Here is a 21,600-nt window from a genome sequence, read left to right as displayed (position 1 = left end):
ACAAGCAAAGATATCATTGAGCCTTTTGCTTTGGGAAACCCTAGTGGCATAGTGGTTAAGTACTATGGCTGCTAAGCAAAAGGTCAGCAGTTCAAATCCAGCAGGCGCTCCTTGGAAACTCTACAGGGCAGTTCTACTCTGTCCTATAGGGTCACTATGAGTCGGAATCGACTCAATGGCAGTGGGTTTAGTTTTCTTTGGCTTTTGCTTATTGAGCCACGTAGGTGCCAGCAAAGATAGGCACCATCTTCCTTCCTTCCACAGGGCTCCCAGGAAGCAGTTACCAAGTAGCTGCCTCCTCGCCCCTCCTGCCCCCTTCTCACACCTGGGCTGGGGGAGGTGGAAGGTGGGGAGTAAAGAGGCTCTGCCCACCTCCTCACACACAGGTGATGGGGTGACTCACCCGCTCCAGGGCAAAGGTGCGCACGACGTATTCAGCTAGAGTTTCTGTCTTCATCAGTGTGATCTTGATGTCTCCGTACATGTCCGAGTCTTCTGGCCAATACCGTGAGCATTTCACCTGGAGTCCCCAGCATGCAAATCTCAGTGGGCTCTTCACCACCCCCTCAGCCCTCCATACCCCCACCCCACCCCACAGTCCCGCTTACCCTGCCCACCTCCACCAGCTTGGTGATCATGACGATGCTGGAACAGTGCTCCTGCCACACCATGCGCCAGAAGTCGTACACCATCTCAGGCTTCGGCCCTGGGGGCAGGGGCACTTGTCCCTAAGGCAAGGTCTCTGCCCACGGCCAATGTACCCCTGTGGTCCAGCACTACCACCCCAGGCCAGGAGGCTTCCTGAACCCAAATGGGGCCTTCCTGCACACCCCACCAAGTTCCAAATCATGCCTGTAGGGCCCTGGGAGTGGGTAGTATCAGGGCCAGGCAAGGAGACCCCAATAACCCTGAGTTGGACCCGGGAGGCAGAGCTAGAGGGTCAGACAGTCAGTTCATTGCACAAATCTCCAGGAGGGGTGGATGGAGGACAGTCAGAGGGAAACACACAGGTGGGTGGGCCCAGATGGCCACCAGACCAAGGCAGAACCCACACTCGTGAGGACTGAGCCTGGTTAGTCCTTCTGCATGCACCACCGTAGAGACAGACAGATGGACCAAAGAGCTATAGATGACTGATCACACTGGGGAGACAAACAGCAAGGGGTCAGAGGCTGACGCAGCCAAATTCTAAGAGACATGGCCTGAGTCGGGATGCAGGAGACAGACAGGCAGATGGGAAGGCAGGCAGGGAGTCAAGCAGATCAACAGGGAAGACAGAGAGGTAGGCAGAGGACATTCCAGCACACAGGTGGCACATGGGGTGGAAGGGAGCATGCAGAGATGCCAGGTACCTTGAGTGGCTATAAAGTGGTTTGACCTGTGGTAACCCTGGAATAGGAGAAGAGGGAATGATCAGACCCCAGGGAGCAGCCCCTCACTTCCACTGACCTCTTTTGCCTCCTTCTTCCAGAAGCAACACCCCCTGCCCCACTTTTATCCCCAGGACATCCTAACCAGGGTGACCCTGTCTTCTCAGTCCCCAACTAAGAAGGGAAGTCCAGCTGGGACACACGTGTCCTGGGTTTAATCCCACTCTTGTTGTGTGAAGTTGGACACGACTCCTCTATGGGCCTAGAAGGTTTCCCCATTCATAAACTGGGGATAGTTATCCATAATCTGCTTACAATCAGGCTGTTGTTTGGAGACAAAGTCCAGAGTGGCCCTGCCCTGTCCCCAAAACCCCAGAGACCCTAGTAAACCCCAAACCTAAGAATGGGTCTTGTCAGCTAGTCCGACCCCCTTAGGACAACCAGGATGGGCAGTACCCCCACCCCAGAGCTTGGGGAGCCCAGATGAAGGTATCAGGTTGGGAGCAAATAAACAGAGGGATTACTCATGGCCCTTAGAGAAAATGTTTTTTAAATCTTTAAAATCAATAATCATAATAAGAAAGAACATTTTTTTCTGAGAACCTGTTATAGTCATGTACTGTGGTAAGCACTTTACCTTCACTATGTCCCACAAAAGAGAGGCCAAGAGCTATTTCATCCTCCACCCCAGAGCCCTCAGGCTGAGGGGAGGAGCCAGGTAGTCCCCATTGCCTCCCAGGGCCACAGACACCTATGAGGTCCTATCCACAAGATCTCATCTCTCTGGGGAACAGAGCCCACCAGATACCCAGGCACTAATGCAGGCAACGCAGGGTGGGGAAGGAGCACTGCAGGGCCGGTGCAAGAGAAAACAACCAAACCCAGCCCCTTGCCTCAAGTGCACGCCCTCAACACAGCTCCCAGCAACTCAGACTGCCCGGGTTCAAATCCCAGCTCTACCACTTGCTAGCTGTGTGCCATTAGGTAAATCCTTTCTCTTCCCTGTGCCTCAATTTTGACATCTATAAAATGCAAATAATTAGTATTTACTTAAAAAAAATTTTTTTTTTTTCCTACAGCCATCGGGAGCAGTAAATACAGTAATACGTCAAGGGTTTGGCACTATTATTATTATTACTATCATTTTAAAAGTCAAACAGTATCCTCGAAGATCCAAATAGTGTGGATGTCAAAAATTCCTGGGACCCTGACGGTCATGGTCCCCAGACCCTTTGATAGCCCAAGATTGGAACCATTCCCAAAGCCAACTCTACAGACAGGGATTGGCCTGGACTGTACGATAGACAATGATGCTGGTGAGGAGTGAGCTTTTTGGCTCAAGTAGGCACATAAGACTATGTGGGCAGCTCCTGTCTGGTGGCGAGATGAGAAGGAAGAGGGGGATAGGAGCTGGCTGAATGGACACAGTGAATACAGGGTGGAGAGGAGGAATGTGCTGTCTAATTAAGAGGAGAGCAGCTAGGAGTACATAGCAAGGTGTGTATAACTTTTTGTATGAGAGACTGACTTGATTGTAAACTTTCACCTAAAGCACAATAAAAATAAAAATAAAAAAAATTCCTGGGATAGGAGGTGCTTTGCCATGGGAATTAAGAAATCTTGGGGTCAAATGGACCTGGGTCCCAGTCACAGCTCTGCCAAGCTGCAGCTATGTGACTCTGAGTGCTAAGACAGTGCTTCTCAGCCTTTAACATGCACGCGAATCTCCTGGGGATTTTGTTAAAAGGTAGATTTGGATTCAAAAAGTCTGGGGTGAGGCCCAGGATTGTGCATTTCCAATCAGCTCCCAGGTGGGGCTGATACTGCTGAGACTTGCAACACACTGTGAGTAGCCAAGCCCCTCACCTCCCTTAGCCCCTGCTCCTTCTCTGCAACATTGCAACATGGGGACAACAGTGACCCGCACACCTCACAGACTCTGTTATGTACCTACATGCCATTCCCATGAAAATGGCCAAAAAGTAGTAAAAATTACTAAGAGTGAAAAGTCTCCCAGTCACTCAGCCCTCACTGCTGGCAACTTCACCAGGTCTAGTTTAATTCCTTCCTGCTGTGGCTTCAAAAGACAAGATGTTGTCTCTGCTTCATGTCCTGCTTCAAAGACAAGAAGGCAGAGGTGCAGGATGAGAGGAGCCCATTAAAGGGCCAGCTAAGCAAGAGGACAGGCTTTGTTATTGTTAGCTACCCTCAAGTCAGCCCCCAACTCATAGAGACCCCAAGCACAGTAGAAGGAAACACTGCCTGATCCTGCACCATCCCCATGATTGGTTGTGGATCAGACCATTGTGATCCGTAGGGTTCTCACTGGCGGATTTTCAAATGTAGATCGCCAGGCCTTTCCTCCTAGTCCGTCTTAGTCTGTAAGCTCCATTGAAACCTGTTCAGCATCATAACACACAAGCCTCCAAGCAACAACGCACAGGAGGTACACTGACTAGAAATCGAACTTGGGTCTTCTGCATGGAAGGCAAGAATTCTACCACTGAACTACCACTGCACCCCACACCTGAAGCCAGTTTGTCTAAGAATCGCACTTGAGAGCAAGAACCTCATCTGATACATACTTCTCTGTCTAGTGCCCAGCACAGTGCCAGCACACAAATGCCAGTCAACAAACAGCTGAGGAGTGGAGTTCAATTAAAACTGATGGATGTGCCCAATAGCCAGTTAGTCTAAAATTCAACCCTATTACGAATGTTTCTTCGTGGTTCCAATGTCCTATTCTTTGGTCATTTGGAGGAGAGCTCTTTGGAGGTAGTATGGCGTGGTAGTCGCACAACTTATCACACAACCCTATTTGGAAAACGTTTTTTAAGCAGGTAACCCTCCATAGCTGTATATTAACTTCTTAATAAGTATGTATACGACTACACAGCTATATTACATAGAGTACCTGGAAATTAGAAAGTTTGAAATGATCAGATTTGAAAGGAAGGTAACAGGTCATCTAAGCATGCCTGCTATGGAGACCAGCATTAGAGAGCACTGGTCCTCATGCTCCAGAGGGCACCAGCATATTCTAGGACCTTGCGCCCAGGGACTCTGACTGGGTTAAGCTGGCGACAGGGGAAGGCAGGGAACCTGCATTGTGGGCAAAATTGCCAGGGTATCCTGATGTTCCCCAAAGGGAGAGAACCACCAGTCTAGCATTAAGGGTGGAGAGCTAAGGCTGGATTTGTGGCCCAGCTCTGCCAATCGAGAGCCTCATGACCTTGACCAAGTCACTTAACTTCTCTAAGCCTCCATTTTCTCATCTGTCAAATGGGTGCAAATATGGCACCTACCTCGCAGAGTGTGGTAAAGTTTAATTGATATGTCTCAAGCAACCGACACATAGCAGGTGCTCAAACAATGATACTTGTTAACTGGCATTTGAAGAATTATTAGGCCAAGTCTGCTAAGGGTATGAAGAGGCTTACAATATACTAAATGGGTAGGATTTACGAGTGAGTGGGTTGTTCCATGGAAATTGAGAGGAAAGGAACCATAATGGCCTGTATTTGTCACCCTCTAATGGGCACTAATGCTATTTTAATGGGCACTTTTAATGCTAGGTATGTACTGTGTTTCATGAGCTTAATATTCTTTTTAAATTGGAGAACTGTACAAACCAACTGTTTACGTATACTCAAGATAAGGGGGCAAGTCTGGTAACATATATAGAATAACCGGTCACCTCTGACAGATGCGACTATGGGGAACCTTTCACTTTGTACACAAGGCACCTCCATGCTGTCTCAGAGTTTGAGAATGAGCACATAGTTCTGTCATCAGATAAAAAGCAATAGGGATATTTTTAAAAGAAAAAAGGAGATAGAAAAAGTACCCATAAAAATAGCAAACAATTCCATCAGCCATCAAATGTTATGAAAATAATTTATATGAATTAGAACTTTTTTATTTTATTTTTAAAAGGCCAAAAAGATGGCAAGTTTTGTAAAAATGGAATACCCAAACTGGCCCCCAGAAAGTTCAAATTAGAGATAAATTGCAAGCAAAGTGATTGGGGTTGCATTTCAAGCGAACTAGTCAGAAAGGGATTTGAACATCAGGGAAACCAGTTTTAAGCAGACTGATCCAGGGCTGTCTTCACTTCTGTGAAGACCTTGACTTCTAAGCAGCAGAGATAGGACCACCAAGGGCAACCTCCCCTATGCCCCATCCCTTTCCAGAGCCCTGCAGAGGGTGTAGCTAATGAGGACTTGTCTGGAATACTGGGACTGGGAGACTGAAGACGACAGAAGCTGGTGGCAGGGCCAGTGCAGAATGAGGGGAAGCACCCCAACACTGCTGCCCTGTCTCAAGGCAGTGGAGGATGGCAGGGGATTGCTTACAACAGGGATATTGTTGAATTTTCAGCCTCAGGCAGCCCCTGGCCAGGCTGCTGAAATGGACAGTTGGTGCTGGGTGCACAAGTGGAGGGGAAGGAGGACAGAGACAGAGAAAGAGAGACAGCCAGAGACCGAGAGAGTCTGAGGTACAGCCAGTCAGACAGACAGGAGGAGGAGAAGAAGGGGAGAGAGATACTTACTTCTCGGTTTATCCGAATCTTAATGATTCCAGTGAGGGAACAGTACAAAGCAAAAGAGACAGCTATTAGGCCAGAGGCAGATGAAGGTGGATGGAGCACAGGAGCGGCCAGAACAGGTGATGGGAGCAGGGGAGGCAGAGCAAGATGGGTGAGCCGGGCTGGGCCAGAGAGCAGGGAGTGGTCAGGGCCGAGGAAAAGCCAACTGGCACCTTCACGAGACTGAGGAGAGGCCCTTTGTCTCTGAAGCTGCCCAAGTCTGAGAGGCCAGGCCCAGCCCTCACCCCAGCCCAGGGAGAGGATGGGAGGGGCAGGAGAAGGCAAGGAATGCTGGGAAATACAGGGTAGCATGTCTGGCCCCCAGGAGGAGGATAAGAGGGAGAGGAGAGATGATCTCCAGAGTCCCAACTACCTCCCACCACAGATACATGCCTTCTCCTCCTGCCCACCTTCAGGCCTTTGTTTACACTGCTCCCCTACCTGGGATGCCCTCCTCTCCTCTCCAGCCACCCACAGCCAGCTCAAGCCCACTGCCTCCAAGCAGCCTGCCATGACTAACCCCAGCTCTGCCACTAACTTGCAGTATGATATTAGGAAAACCATTCCTCTCTTCTGGCCTGTGTTTTCCCATCTTATCTGAAATGACTTATTTGTATTTATGTTTATCTCCATCAATAGGATACATATGTTCTAGGAAAGTAGGGACCATGTCTGTGTTGCCTACTGCCATATCCCTGGTGCCCAGGACAATACCTGGCAAATAGTGGGTGTTCCAAATATATTTGGTAAACGATTCCCAAATGTAGTTTCTGGAAGGGGTGGGGGAGTCTGACCCTTAAGCCTAGGCCTCCTGGCTGTCCGCCCTGTCTCTGGCCCTCCCCTGGTCCAGCCAGATCCCCTAGCTGCAGTGAATGGCAGTATAGCCTAGTGGTTAACACCAAAGGCATCGGAGACACAGACAAGTCAGAGTTTGAGTCCCTCCTTCGCCACGCACTAGCTGTATGACCTGGCACAAGTAGCTTCACCTCACTGAGCCCCAGTTTCCTCATCAGTAAACTCAGGCCATGATGCTAATTACCTCACAGGGTTGGAGAAATTACATAAAATGAGATATTGAGTATAAAGTGCTTAGCACTGTGCTTGGTGCATAGTACGTGCTTAATAAACGTAAGTTATTACTCTTGAAGTACCACTCTGATCACGGTCAAGACAGTTTCACGACTCTCTGATGCCCCTAGGAAAAAGCTCAAACTCCATGGCTGCCATTCAAGGCCTTCACACTCCAGCCCCCCCCTGCTCTTCAGCCTGTGTATCACGTAAATCCTCTGATCTCTAGGCCTCTCACCCAAAGCCGATCCTTCCTCACGTCTAGGCCTAGCTGTCTGCCCTCTTCCCTTCTTCCTGCCTCACTGAAGCCCCCATCTCCCAGGGCAACTCTAGCCTGCAGGAAGCCTTCCTTGGTGGCTCTGGCCCACTCTGTCCTCCCACTTCTCTGAGCTCCTCCAGCACTGACTGTAGGAGGTGGGGGGGCGACTCAGAACTCAGCCCTCTGAACCTCCATTCACTCCCTATCAGGCTACTGCCCTGCCTGGAAGGTGAGCCTGGAGCAAGCAGGGCCAGGCCAGCATCCTGCACACAACAGGGGCTCAGGATGTGGCCAGTGGCAGCAGAAATGGCAGGGGCGAGGCACTCACGTCTATATAGTTGGCGTTAATGTAGTCAGCATTGGGGTCTCCCAGCATCGGGTGGAGTTTCACTCGGTGCCGATCATCTGTAAACACAGAGCAGGTGGCCATGGGGTAGGCAGGAGCTGGACTGGGGAACCCAGAATGGGGGCAGTCAGGGAAGGCTTCCTGGAGGCCAGGGACAGGGCTGCTGGGGAACCTAGAGGTTCAGGGCCAGTCATAGGTTCTGGGCACCAGCAAAGGCAGGACAGAGTCTGGGATGTGAAACTGAGTAGGCCCAAGGTTGTGTGCTGGTCAGGCAGTTATTAGCTGTGTGACTTTAGACAGGGTGGTTAACCTTTCAAGCCTCAGTTTCCTTATCTGTAAAATGGGAATTATAATATTCCCCACCTCACAGGGTTATTAAGGAATAAATGAGCTACTGAGTACAACATGCTCAGCACAGGTCCTGCACATAAAAGGCGCTCGATAAATGGTGGCCAGGACTACTATAATCTCTGAGACTGCCCAGAGCTTACTCTGGCTGCACCCTCTTTCTAGTTTCCTCCCCGCCACTCCCCAGGCCCCAGGTCCTTCCCTAGAACTCACAGGCAGGCATGGGCTCCTGCCGGCCACCCTTGAGCTTTTCTTTCTTCTTCGTGGCATCCCAGCCTTCAAAGAAGCTCTGCCAGATAGGAAAGTGGTCGTCAGTGGGGGAGGGGGACCCCTACTCATCGGATCTCTTCCCTTCGGTGAGGACCATGTGGGCAGAATGGGGGTGGAGCCATGTAAGGCTCAGCACCAAAATTGGGGGCTGAGATAAAGCCACTGCATATTCCTTTATCAGCCAAGGACCAGGTTCAACACTAACACATGTGTGGGGAGGGAAGTGAGAAAAGAGGGTCAGAGTCCAGGGAAATTTTAGAATGGGAGTCAGGGTTAGGGTAAATCCAGACTTGGGTTGGGAAGAAAGTAAAATTCAAGGAAGAAGGTAAAGGTCAGGGTCACACTAAGATTAGGATAAGGGTTGGATCAGAGCCTAGATAGAGGTAAAACTGGATTTAAGTCAGAGTTCAAGAAGGGTTTAGGATTAGGGTCAGGAACAAAATCAGGTTAGAGGTCAGGGTCAGTGCTGGTAGTCAGGTTCAGCTGAGGGCTAGCATAAGGACCATGATCAGGGTCCAGGTGGAGAGAGACATAAAATTCAAGGTCAGATTTCTAATTAGGATCAGGATGAGAATGTGAATCCAGGTCAGTGTGGGATTAAGATGAGGGCCAATGTCAACGTAAAAAATGGTTAGGCTGAGTCGGGGATCATCAGAGTTGGGGTTGCCAGGGTCAGGATCCAGGGTGAGGAGCGGCCAGGCAGGCCCTGGCAGGGGTCCTGGCCAGAATGGCCGTGCACCTCATACTCCTGCTTGAAGCCGTAGCCCTCGGCCGTCTTCATCTGGTTGATGTGCTGCAGCAGGTCAGCCACACGCACTGCTGGGTGCAGCTGCCCCGTGTGGTATGGGGAGCCCTTCCGGCCGCATGGATGCCGCGGTGAGCCCCCCAGGAGGCTGCTGGCCTCAGTGACCCCACCGCTGCGCTGGTCTCCTGCAGTCAGAGAAGGAGCTTCTGACACACATGACCCAGCCTGGGGAACCCGGATGGGCTGGAGGAGGTGGGGGAGCATGGTCAATGTAGAGGGTGCCTGGATTGCTCACTGGAACCAAGGACCCTAGCAAGGCCTACCCTGTGTGACCCTGTGCAAGTCCCTGCCCTTCTGCATCCCAGTTTTCCCCCTTTAAAACAAGTGGATCAGATCACATGACCCCTGTGGCCCTACCAGCGCTATTGTGCTGTGACCCTCTGATACCCTCACTCCATCCTGCTGCTCCCAGTAGGGGTCCCCCCCGCCAGGGCTTCGCTGCGATGCCAGCAGGGGGCAGCACTCAGCAGAGCCCAAGACTCTTCTCCTTCCTACCCTTCCCCTCCCCACTTTAAGGGAACAATCTGGAACACCAGCAACTCCCAGAAATTACCCCTATCAAAGACAAGCAAATCCTGAAATTAGCTGCTTCTGCAGTCCTCTGTGCAGATTCACACAAGACACCTGAATAGAGGTGTTTCTCCTGAGCAAACATTTCCCCTTTCAGCCTGTGTAGGGGCCTCAGCTGGTCCGGGGAACAGGTGAAGAAGTTCAGAGTGTCCCCACACTCCCCTGGGAAAACTATCTCTACTCCCAGGCCCACCCCAGTCCTCTGGCTCTTCTGGTCGGCATCTCAAGGACAACCACCCATCCCCCACCCCGCCACCCCCCAGATCAGGACCTGATGATGAGGAAGGTGCCCCATTCAGACACACCCACCTCCCACACCCACTGGCACACACACTTGTTTAATCTTCAATTCCCTCCTCCTGTCAGGGGTGAGGCTGCAAAAAAGGGGCGGCTTACTCAACACTAGCCCCAGGCATTCCTCCAGCTGTTCTCCCCCGGCCAGAGCTGGCAAGGACTAGTGGAGGACTCCCAGTGCAGCCCTGGATACCTACCCCCTCATTTACCTGTGCCCTCACACACACTGTTCCCTCTGCGTCACACACCCTTCCCCTTGTTTTTGTCTAGACGAGATGAAACTCCTACTCATCCTACAGGTCTCCTCTGAAATGACCCTCATTGCAGGGGGCTGGGGGAGGGGCACTTCCTTAGTGCCTTTAGGTTTCCTTGGCTCCAGCAACATCCATGATTCCCTTTCTGAGGCAATCTGTTAATCACTTGTCTCGCCCCTGATCTGAAAGTTTTGTAACTGTGTCTGCCTGGCTCAAAACACTAACCCAGCCCAGTGCGTGGCCCATGCATCCTACTCAATGACTTGGACATAATGAATGCATAATCACCAAGGCAGACACCCTGCTGAGCTCTATAAAATGCAAACACCCTCCTGGCCAGGACTTGGGCCAGTCTCTGACCAGGGCCTAGGAGTACAGCAGGTGACTCATAAAAGGCAGCCTCGTTCAAAGACCTAGGGGGTAGATTAAATGGGACAACCTTTGAGAAAGCACTTTGACGCTTGTACAGCTATCTATCACAGCTTCATGTGTTAACCTTGCCAAGGACACGTGCCCTTCAAATAGCAAAAAACCTACACACACACCTCCCAAATGATACTATGTGAGGAAAATCAAGCACATTAATTTGATAATTGGCCTGCAAAATGTTTTTAACACAGGCTGGACCTTCCTGGCACTGCTAAACTTTAGCTGGTGAATGGTCACCCATACGGTGGCCCAGAATGGGACTCCCTGGCAGAAAGGAGTTAGTGATATGAAACATTACCAGAAGCATGAGATTTTTTTTTTTTTTTTGAGATTACCCATCACAGGATTGAGACTCAGACAACCAGAGCTGAAAGGAAGGTTGACCCCAACTAGCTCAATCTTTTAATAATTTCATCTACTTTATTGAGGCATAATTTATAAAAAATAAAATACACATATTTGAAATACGCAGTTCAATGAGTTACACACCCTGGTAACCACCACCCAAAATATAGAATATCTCTGTCATTTCAAATGTTTCCTCCCGCCTCTTTGCAATCAATTTCCATCCCCACTCTGCTGTCTGTCATTACAGATTTGTTTTGCCTTTTCTAGAATTTCATGTAAAAGGAATCACACAGTATGCACTCGTGTCAATTATTTAGTTCAGCATGTTTTTTATACTCACCCATGTTGTTACATACATCAAGTTTGTTCCCTTATATCACTGGATAGTATTGTGCTGTGTGAATGCACCACAATGTGTTTATCCATTTTCCTGTTGATGGGCATTTTGGCTATTTTCAGCTTTTGACTACAGTGAATAGGTGCCATGAAATTCATGTAAAAAGCCTTTGTGTTATTCTTGTTGCTAGGTGCCATTGAGTCAGTTCCGACACATAGTGACCCTATGCACAAGAGAATGAAACACTGCCTAGTCCTGTGCCATCCTCACAATTGTTGCTATGCTTGAGCCCATTGTTGCAGCCCGTGTCAATTCTTCTCATTGAGGGTCTTCTTCTTTTTCACGGACCCTCTACTTTACCAAGCATGATGCCTTCTCCAAGGACAGATCTCTCCTGAAAACATGTCCAAAGTATGTGAGATGCAGTCTCACCATCCTTGCTTCCAAGGATCATTCTGGTTGTACTCCTTTCAAGACAGATTTGTTCGTTCTTTTGGCAGTCCATGGTATATTCAGTATTCTTCACCAACACCACAATTCAAAGGCGTCAATTCTTCTTCTGTCTCTCTCATTCATTGTCCAGCTTTCACATGTATATGAGGTGATTGAAAACACCATGCCTTGGGTCAGATGTACCTTATCCTCAAGATGACATCTTTGCTTTTCAACACTTTAAAGAGATCTCTTGCAGCCCATTTGCCCAATGCAATGCGTCTTTTGATTTCTTGACTGCTGCTTCCATGAGTGTTGATCGTGGATCCAAGTAAAATGAAATCCTTGACAACCTCAGTCTTTTCTCCGTTTATCACGATGTTGCTTATTGGGCCAGTTGTAAGGATTTTTGTTTTATGTTGAGGTGTAATCCATACTGAAGCTGTGGTCCTTGATCTTCATTAGTAAGTGCTTCAAGTGCTCTTCACTTTCAGCAAACAAGGTTGTGTCATCTGCATAACGCAGGTTGTTAATGAGTCTTCCTCCAATGCTGATGCCCTGTTCTTCTTCACAGAGTCCAGCTTCTCATATTATTTGCTCAGCATACAGATTGAATAGGTATGGTGAAAGGATGGAATGATGACACAGCTTACCTGACTTTAAACCACGCAGTATCCCCTTGTTCTGTTCAAATGACTGCCTCTTGATCCATGTACAGATTCCTCATGAGCACAATTAAGTGTTCCAGAATTCTCATTCTTCGAAATGTTATCCATAATTTGTTGTGATCCACACAGTAAAATGCCTTAGCATAATCAATTATACACAGGTAAACATCTTTCTGGTATTCTCTGTTTTCAGCCAGGATCCATCTGACATGAGCAATGATATCCCTGGTTCCACGTCCTCTTCTAAATCTGGCTTGAATTTCTGGCAGTTCTCTGACAATATACTGCTATAGCCACTTTTGAATTATCTTCAGCAAAATTTTGCTTGCATGTGATATTAATGATATTGTGCAATAATTTCCACATCAGTTGGATCACCTTTCTTCGGAATATGCATAAATACGGACTTCTTCCAGTTGGTTGGCCAGGTACCTGTCTTCCAAATTTCTTGGCACAGACGACTGAGCACTTCCAATGCTGCATCTGTTTGTTGAAACATCCAACTGGTATTCCGTCAATTCCTGGAGCTGTTTTTTGCCAATGCCTTCAGTGCAGCTTGGACTTCTTCCTTCAGTACCATCAGTTCCTGATCATACGTTACCTCCTGAAATGGTTGAATGTTAACCTATTCTTTTTGGTAAAGTGACTATGTGTATTCCTTCCATCTTCTTTTGATGCTTCTTGCACCATTTAATATTTTCTCCGTAGAATCCTTCAGTATTGCAACTTGAGGCTTGAATTTTTTCTTCGGTTCTTTCAGCTTGAGAAATGCTGAGCGTGTTCTTCCCTTTTGGTTTTCTATCTCCAGGTCTTTGCACATGTCATCATAATACTTTGTCTTCTCCAGACACCCTTTGAAATCTTCAGCTCTTTTTACTTCATCATTTTTTCCTTTTGCTTTAGCTACTCTTTGTTCAGGAAACCCTGGTGGCGTAGTGGTTAAGTGCTATGGCTGCTAACCAAAGGGTCGGCAATTCGAATCCGCCAGGCGCTCCTAGGGAACACTATGGGGCAGTTCTACTCTGTCCTATAGGGTCGCTATGAGTCGGAATCAACTCGCTGGCACTGGGTTTGGTTTTTTGGTTTACTCTTCGTTTAAGAGCAAATTTCAGAGTCTCTTCTGACATCCATTTTGGTCTTTCCTTTCTCTCCTGTCTTTTTAATGACCTCTTGCTTTTTTCATGTTTGATGTCATTCCACAACTCACCTGGTCTTCAGTTATTAGTGTTCAATGTGTCTCTAAATTCAGGTGAGATATACTCAAGGTTGTACTTTGGCTCTCATGAACTCGTTCTAATTTTCTTCAGTTTCAACTTTAACTTGCATATGAGTAATTGATGGTCTGATCTGCAGTCGGCCACTGGCCTTGTTCTGACTGATGATATTGAGCTTTTCCATTGCCTCTTTCCACAGATGTAGTCAATTTGATTCCTGTGTATTCCATCTGGTGAGGTCCGTGGGTATTCCCCATTTATGTTGGTGAAAAAAGGTATTTGCAATGAAGAAGTCATTGGTCTTGCAAAATTCAATCATGCAATCTCCAGCATCGTTTCTATCACCAAGGCCATATTTTACAACTATCAAATCCTCTTCTTTGTTTCCAACTTTCGCGTTCCAATCACCAGCAATTATCAGTGCACCCAGATTGCATGTTTGATCAATTTCAGACTGCAGAAGTTGGTAAAAATCTTCAATTTCTTTCATCTTTGGCCTTGGTAGTTGGTGCATAAATTTGAATAATAGTTGTATTAACTGGTCTTCCTTGTAGACGTATGAATATTATCCTATCGCTGACAGCATTGTACTTTAAGAATAGGTCTTGAAATGTTCTTTTTGATGATGAATGCAACACCATTCCTCATTCAAGTTGGCATAGTAGAGCATATGATTATCTGATTCAAAATGACCAGTATCAGTCCATGTCAGCTCACTAATGCCTTGGATATTGATTTTATGCATACCATTTCATTTTTTGACGATTTCCAATTTTCCTAGATTCGCACATTGTACATTCCATGTTCCGATTATTAATGGATGTTTGCAGCTGTTTCTTCTCATTTTGAGTCGTGCCACATCAGCAAATGAAGGTTCCAAAGGGTTGACTCCATCCAAGTCATTACGGTTGACTCCACTTTGAGGAGGCAGTTCTTCCCAGTCGTATTTTGAGTGCCTTCCAACCTGACGGGCTCATCTTCCGGCACTACATCAGACAATGTTCCTCTGCCATTTATAAGGTTTTCACTGGCTAATTCTTTTCTGAAGCAGACTGCCGAGTCCTTCTTCCTAGTCTGTCTTAGTCTGGAAGCTCATCTGAAACCTGTCCGCCATGGGTGACCCTGCTGGCATTTGAATACCAGTGGCACAGCTTTCAGGGTCACAGCAATACACAAGACCCCACAGTATGACAAACTGACAGACACATCAGGGAGCCTTTGTGTAGATATATGTTTTTGTCTGTCTTGGTGAATAATCTAAGAGTAGAATGCTGGGTCATGGAATAAGTATATGTTTAAATGTATGAGAAACTTCCAAGCTGTTTTCCACAGTGCGTGTGCACCTCCACTAACGATGTATGAGAGTTCCACTTGCTCCTCCTCCTCACCAACACTTAGCATAGTCAGTCTTTTTAATTATACACATTCTAGTGGGTATCTCATTGCAGTCTTAATTTGCATTTTTCAGGTAAGATGTTAAGCATCCTCTCATGTGCTTATTGACCACTCACATATCTTGTTTTGCAAAGTGTCTGTTCAAATCTTTTGCCCATTTTAAAATTGGTTTCTCTTATTATTGAGCTGTAAGAGTTCTTTACATATTCCAAATACAAGCCTTAAATACATATACTGAAAATATTTTCTGCTAGTCTGTGGCTTGCCTTTCAATTTCTTTCTCTTTTTTTTTTAATGATTTGTGCTCTGTGTGGCCTAGTTCAGAAATTTTTGCCTACCAATAGATCATCAAAATTTTCTCTTATGTTTTCTCCTAGAAGTTTTGTAACTTTCACTTCTACATTGAAGTCTGTGATCCATTTTGAGCTAATTTCTGTGTATGGGGTGAGGTACAGGGTGAGATCCAATATTTTCCATTTGGGTATTGTTATGGATTAAAATGTCTACAAAAAGTATGTTAAATTGGCTAGGCCATGTTTCCCAGTATTGTGTGATTGTTCACCACTTTGTCATCTGATGTGATTTTCCTATGTGTTGTAAATCCTGCCTCTATGATGTTAATGAAGCAGAATTAGAAGCAGTTATGTTAATGAGGCAGGACTCAATCTACAAAATGAGGTTATATCTTGAGTCGATCTCTTCTGAGATATAAAACAAAGAAGTGAGTAGAGACATGGGGACCTAATGCCACCAAGAATGAAGAACCATGAAGACAGCGTGTCCTTTGGACCAGGGGTCCCTGCACTGAAAAGCTCCTAGAGCAGGGAATGATTGATGACAAGGACCTTCCCCCAGAGCCAACAGAGAGAGAAAGCCTTCCCCTGGAGCTGGCACCCTGAATTCGGACTTCTAGCCTCCTAGATTGTGAGAGAATAAACTTCTCTTTGTTAAAGGCATCCTCTTGTGGCATTTCTGTTACAGCAGCACTAGATAACTAAGATATCCAGTTAGTCCAGCACCATTTGTCAAAAAGATTGTCTTACCCCACTTTGGACCTTGTTCGAAAATCAATTAACTATACATGTGAGGGTCAATTTCTAGATTCTATTCTGTTCCATTGATCAATATGTCTGTCCTTACACCAATTCCACAGTTTTGATAAATGTAGCATTATAGTAAAAATTGAAATCAGTAGTTTGTCCTTCAACTTTGTTCCTTCTTAAAATTGCTTTGACTTTTCTATAGCCTCTGCATTTTCATATGAGTTTTAGAATCAGCTTCTCAATTTCTACAAAAAATCCAGCTGGAATTTTGTTTGGGGTTGGATTGAATCTATAGTTCAATATGGAGAAAATTGACATCTTAATAATATCGAGCCTTCCAGTAAAAGAACATAGTATATATTCCACTTATGAGGTCTGTTTTAATTTCATTCAATGTAAAAATTTTATACATATTTTGATAAATTTGTCCCCAAATATTTTGTGGTTTTGAATGTTATTGTAAATGGTATTTTTAACTTAATTTTCTAATTATAATATAAAATACAATAAACTTTTGTATATTGACCTTGTATCCTGTGATCTTGATAAATGTACTTACTGGTTCTAGTTGCTTTTTTGCAGATTAATAGAATTTTCTACATAAAGAATCATGCCATCTGAAAGTAAAGACAATATTACTTCTCTTCATAATCTATCTCTATATAAATGTAATGAATATATAGAAAATTAAAAAAAAAAAAAAAACTATTGCTGTCGAGTCGATTCCAACTTATTGCTCTACTGAGATCTCTAGTACAATATTGAATAGAAATGTTGAGAGTGAACTCCTAGCCTTGTTCCCAACCTTAGGGGTAAAGCATTCAGTCTTTTACCATTAAGTAGGATATTAACTATAGCTTTTTCGTAGATTGAGGAAGTCCTGGCTTGGTGAGTTTTTTTTTTTTTTTTTTAAATCATAAATGGTGTTTAAATTTCTTAATGTTTTTTCTATATTTAGTGAGATGGTCATTTTTTTTTCTTTATTTTGTTAATATGATGAATTATATTGATTGATTTCGTAATATTAAACCAACTCTGAGTTCCTGATATAAACCTTGCTTGATCATGATTTTGATCATGATGTGGAAACCCTGGTGGCATAGTCATTAAGTGCTACGGCTGCTAACCAAAGGATCAGCAGTTTGAATCCGTCAGGCGCTCCTTGGAAATTCTATGGGGCAGTTCTACTCTGTCCTATAGGGTCACCATGAGTTGGAATCTACTCAACGGCACTGGGTTTGGTTTTGGATCATGATGTATTTGCTAATGTTTTCTTTATAAATTTTGTATCTGTGTTCATGGGGACATTTGTCTCTAGTTTTCTTTTACTTGCAATTTCTTGTCTAGTTTAGGAATCGGAGTAATATTGTCTTCATAAAATGATAGCAAATGTCCCTTCCTCCTCTATCTTCTCAAAGGGTTTGTGTAAATTTCGTACCATTTCATACTTAAATGTTTGATAGAGTGCACCGATGAAGCCTGGAGTTGTGAGAAAGTTTTTAATTACAACTTCACTTCCTTTAATAGGTATAGGGCTATTCAGATTTTCTGTTTCATCTTGTACTCGTTTTGGTAGCTAGTGTCTTTCAAGGGATCTGACAATTTCATCTAAGTTGTCAAATTTATTGACATAAAATTATTCATAATATTCCCTTATTGTCCTTTTAATGTCTGTAGGATCTGTAGTGATATCCCCTCTTCATTCTTGAAAGTAATAATTTGTGCTTTCTCTTTTTATCTTAATTATTCTTGCTAAGAATTTTTCAATTTTATTGATCTTTTCAAATAATCTGTTTAGGTTTCTTTGATTTTTCACCACTGTTTGTCCATTTTCTGTTTTACTGATTTCTGCTCTTATACTTATTATGCCCTTCCTTTGCATATTTTGGGTTTAATTTCTTTTTGGCTTCTTAAGGTGAAAGCTATGATCATTTATTATAAACCTTTCTTTTTTTCTGATGTAAGCACTTAAAGTTTAAATTTCCCTCAAAGCAATGTTTACCTGCATCCCACAAATTTTTGATATGTTCTGGTTTCATGATCATTCAGTTTAAAATATTTTCTATTTTCCCTTGTGATTTACACTTGGATTCACGGGTTATTAGAAGTGTGTTGTTTAATTTCCAAATATTTGGGGCCATTCTAGCTATCTTTTTGTTGTTGATTTCTAATATAATTCTGTTGTGATCAGAAAACAAAATCTGTACTATTTCAGCCCTTTTAAGTTACCTGAAGATCATGTTGGTCCTTTGGAGGCCTTTTTAAGCCTCTTTTTTTTTTTTTCAGGGTGGGTATGTTGTTGTTATGTTCTTAGTTGCCGTTGTGTGGACTCCAACTCAAGATGACCTTATATACAACAGAATAAAATGTTGCCCAGTCCTGTGCCATTTTCGTGATCATTGACATGTCTGAGTCCATTGTTGCAGCTGTTCAATCCGTCACGCTGAGGGCTTCCCTCATTTTCATCAGCTGTCTACTTTACCAGAGAAGGTGGGTCTACGGTAGCCTTAATCTAAAGACAGCTTAGCGTTACTATGAAGATGTGCCCCTTCTGGATCTCTGCTAATTGCCCCAGGTATTCAATTAAGTTTCTCCAGTCTGCTGGTCAGAATTCAAGTGTCTCTCAGCCCGTGTGTGAGCTCTGGGAATCACTGAGCTTACAGCTCCTTCGTAGTTTTTCTTTTCCAGGTAGTTCTTCCTTGCCTGGCCTAGTGGTGTTTCACTTTATGCATGCACAGCTTAGTATTCAGCCAAAGAGTCAAGGGACCCCATGCAGATTATTGCATCTCTTTCTCTGTTTAGCTCCATCCTTCCCAGTGCCCCACCCTGCAAATTTCAGGAACCTCCGTTTCCCCAAACTCCAATCCCTGTCTCGTCAAATCACGTGAGTTGCCATGCTCGCCTTGGGTTCCACCTTTGTGTGACACCGATTTGAACACTGCCTCCAGGTAGAAAGTCAGAGCAATTAAAGGGCTCACCCCATTTGTTCCTCTTCTCTTGGGGATCACAATCCTGAGCTGCCTATTTTCCAGTGTCTAAAAACAACTGTTTCATATATTTTATCCAGATTTCTAGTTGCTTACAGCTGGAGGGCAAGTCAAGTAGCAGTTATACCATCATGGTTCCAGATGCCCCAAACCATCAATTTTATGGAGAGGGAAACTGAGGTCCAAAGAGAAGAGACTTGCCTAATACTGTGGTTGCCAAGATGTGTTCCAGAAAACAGTAGTTCTGCAAGATGACTAAGTGGTGTTCCATTAAGAATAAGAAGAGGAAAAGGGGGAGGCAGAGGGATTCTGTGTTTTAAGTGAGTTTGGGAAATTCTGGTTTAAACAAAAATAAGTAAGTTTCCTCCCCATAGAACATCTCAGGGCTTCTGACATGTTAATGTGCATTTTAAAGTTCTAAGAGATGAGTGGAAGTAATGACATTTCACAAATGTCTTTCACCACAAAGTGCTTTTTTTGTTTGTTTCATGAAACACCCCGAGGAGAACAGTGTAATGTGGAGATTAAGAGACAGGCTCTGGAATCAGATAGACCTCAGTTCAAATCCCCGCTCTACTTGAACTCATAGGAAGGGTTCAAAAAGAGGAAATTGGTGACAGAGAGGGCTCCTGGTGCTCTTTGTGGAAACCATGCTGCCAGCTCATAGAGAGCTCTCCAGGTGGAGAAAATAGCCAATAAGGGTAGAGGGGAATCAAACAGTTCATACCCACAAGTAGACATGGTATCAGCTTGCAGTGGCTAAGGACAAGCAAAAATTCCCACTTGGTTGGGGCACTAACAGGAAGCCAGTGCCAAATTCAGTAGCATACACCTGAGCCCAAGAGCAACACACAATGTTCCACAAATAGCCACCAGAAGGGGACAGGACGATGAGTGGTGATGTTTCCAAGAGGACCCTCCATTTCCTGGACCCAAGGAAGACAGGCCCCTCCTCTTCTTGCCCATGTCTTCCCCTGTGGGATTTGAGACATGCACAAACACACACAAGGGTCAGCTTGCCCACAGCTGGCACTCTGCAAGAGGAGAAGGAAGGTGAGAACCAGCCCTCAGTTTCAATGTCACTACCCAGGGGTCCTCTCAAGCTCTCCCCAGCACTGTCATAATTGTGTAACACCTTTAATGAGTAACCACTGGATGGCTGATGGTTTAAGGGGAGGCCCAAAGAAAAGAATACTGGGTTTGATATCAGAAAGACCTAGATTCAAACCCTGACACAAGTCAGGGCCTCAGTTTCCTCATCTGAAAATGAGGATTCTCAAACTTTCTTCAGAGATGGGCACTTTCCCCTGATCCCTACCCACCTTCAGAGGAAGACGGGCCCCCAGTCATACAATCTCATAGCACTCTACACTTTCTTTCACTGTTTTCAGTTAATAAATAACTTTCCTAAAGAAACACAGTCTGTAAAAATAGCTTAGAATATCTCACATATTGGGCACTTTCATGTGCCTGGCCCAATTCTTAAGTCATTTAATCCTTAGGTCATCCCTATAATGTAGACACTATTATTATCCCCCTTATGCAAATGAAGAAACTGGGGCCCAGAAGGGTTAAGTTACTTGCTCAAGGTCATACAGCAAATAAGTGTCAGCACTAGGATTCAAACCCAGGCCCATCTGACTCTGGGGACCTACTGTTCACCAAGCTTCCTGATAAAAAAGGATTTGTGAAGATGATAAAAACCTTGCACATATTTGACAAACCAGTGGCCATAACTCCCTGGCACCCACAGGGGTAAAAAACTCCAGGTGGATGGGGCCCAGAAAGGCTGTGGGTTTTCATAGGCAAGACTTCAGAGACAATGGGGCACATTCAACATGCTGGGAACATCCCAGTTGGCTTTTCACACCAGCCTACCACCGCTTACCCAGCATGATAAATCCCTATTTAAAATCTTGACTATTGAGACTGCATCAAAAGCAACATGACTCTCTGATCTAAACCACAAAAATCTTGCCACCGTTGCTTGTAAAAGAAAAGGAAGAGGTGGAGCCTGGACCAGTGGGTGATGAGTAGATAAAGAGATAGAAGGTGCTGAGACTCAGTTCTATCTCCTGAACAGACTGAGTCTCCTAGCTATCATACCTTTGCCCAGGCTCTGTGCCGTACCTCAGTGCTCCCTCCCTCCTCATCAACAGTCACATCCTGCCCATCTCAGCTTAACCATCCCACCCAAAGGTAAATATTCTCAAAATTCTGGCAGCACTAGTTGTCCCCCATCATCCATATGGCAATTAGCCTAGTCTTGACTTCCCTGGGTCAGTCTTATCTCTCCAACTAGTCAGTGAGTTCCTTGGGAGCAAAGCCTGTGTTTTCTGCCTCTCTCTGTCTCTTGATAGGACTCGGCAGCAAGACATGCCCCTCATCACCCTCGCCTCCTACTATCTGCCACACCCACTTAAGGATTTAGTCCAATGAGACGTCTCCATGTTATCCTCACTTGCCAATCTCCACACATTTGCACACACTGTTCGGCATTCATAAATGCCCTTTCTTTCCCATCTTTGTCCAAATCCTACTCATTCCTCCAGGCCTAGCATAATACAGTAGAAAT

At 45.3% G+C, this 21,600-nt stretch overlaps 1 protein-coding gene across 3 annotated transcripts in view; it reads right to left on the bottom strand.

Annotated features, from left to right (window-relative positions):
* PTPRU (protein tyrosine phosphatase receptor type U) overlaps window positions 1-21,600 on the bottom strand; it is a 98,986-nt gene that overhangs the window by 17,885 nt on the left and 59,501 nt on the right. For 2 of the 3 annotated variants that reach the window (XM_064281595.1, XM_064281593.1), the window contains 6 exons: window positions 8,989-9,179; window positions 8,193-8,268; window positions 7,614-7,690; window positions 1,353-1,389; window positions 609-706; window positions 404-520 (listed from right to left, as the gene is read on the bottom strand). In XM_064281595.1, the coding sequence (XP_064137665.1) occupies window positions 404-520; window positions 609-706; window positions 1,353-1,389; window positions 7,614-7,690; window positions 8,193-8,268; window positions 8,989-9,179 (596 nt within the window). The remainder of the gene's footprint in view (window positions 1-403; window positions 521-608; window positions 707-1,352; window positions 1,390-7,613; window positions 7,691-8,192; window positions 8,269-8,988; window positions 9,180-21,600) is intronic. The other variant, XM_064281594.1, reaches the window with a different exon arrangement.

The sequence above is a fragment of the Loxodonta africana genome, chromosome 3, assembly GCF_030014295.1.
Source record: "Loxodonta africana isolate mLoxAfr1 chromosome 3, mLoxAfr1.hap2, whole genome shotgun sequence".
NCBI classification, from domain to species: Eukaryota; Metazoa; Chordata; class Mammalia; order Proboscidea; family Elephantidae; genus Loxodonta; species Loxodonta africana.
The sequence above is the reverse complement of the archived record's forward strand: the minus strand, read 5'-3'. Positions and strand labels throughout refer to the sequence as shown.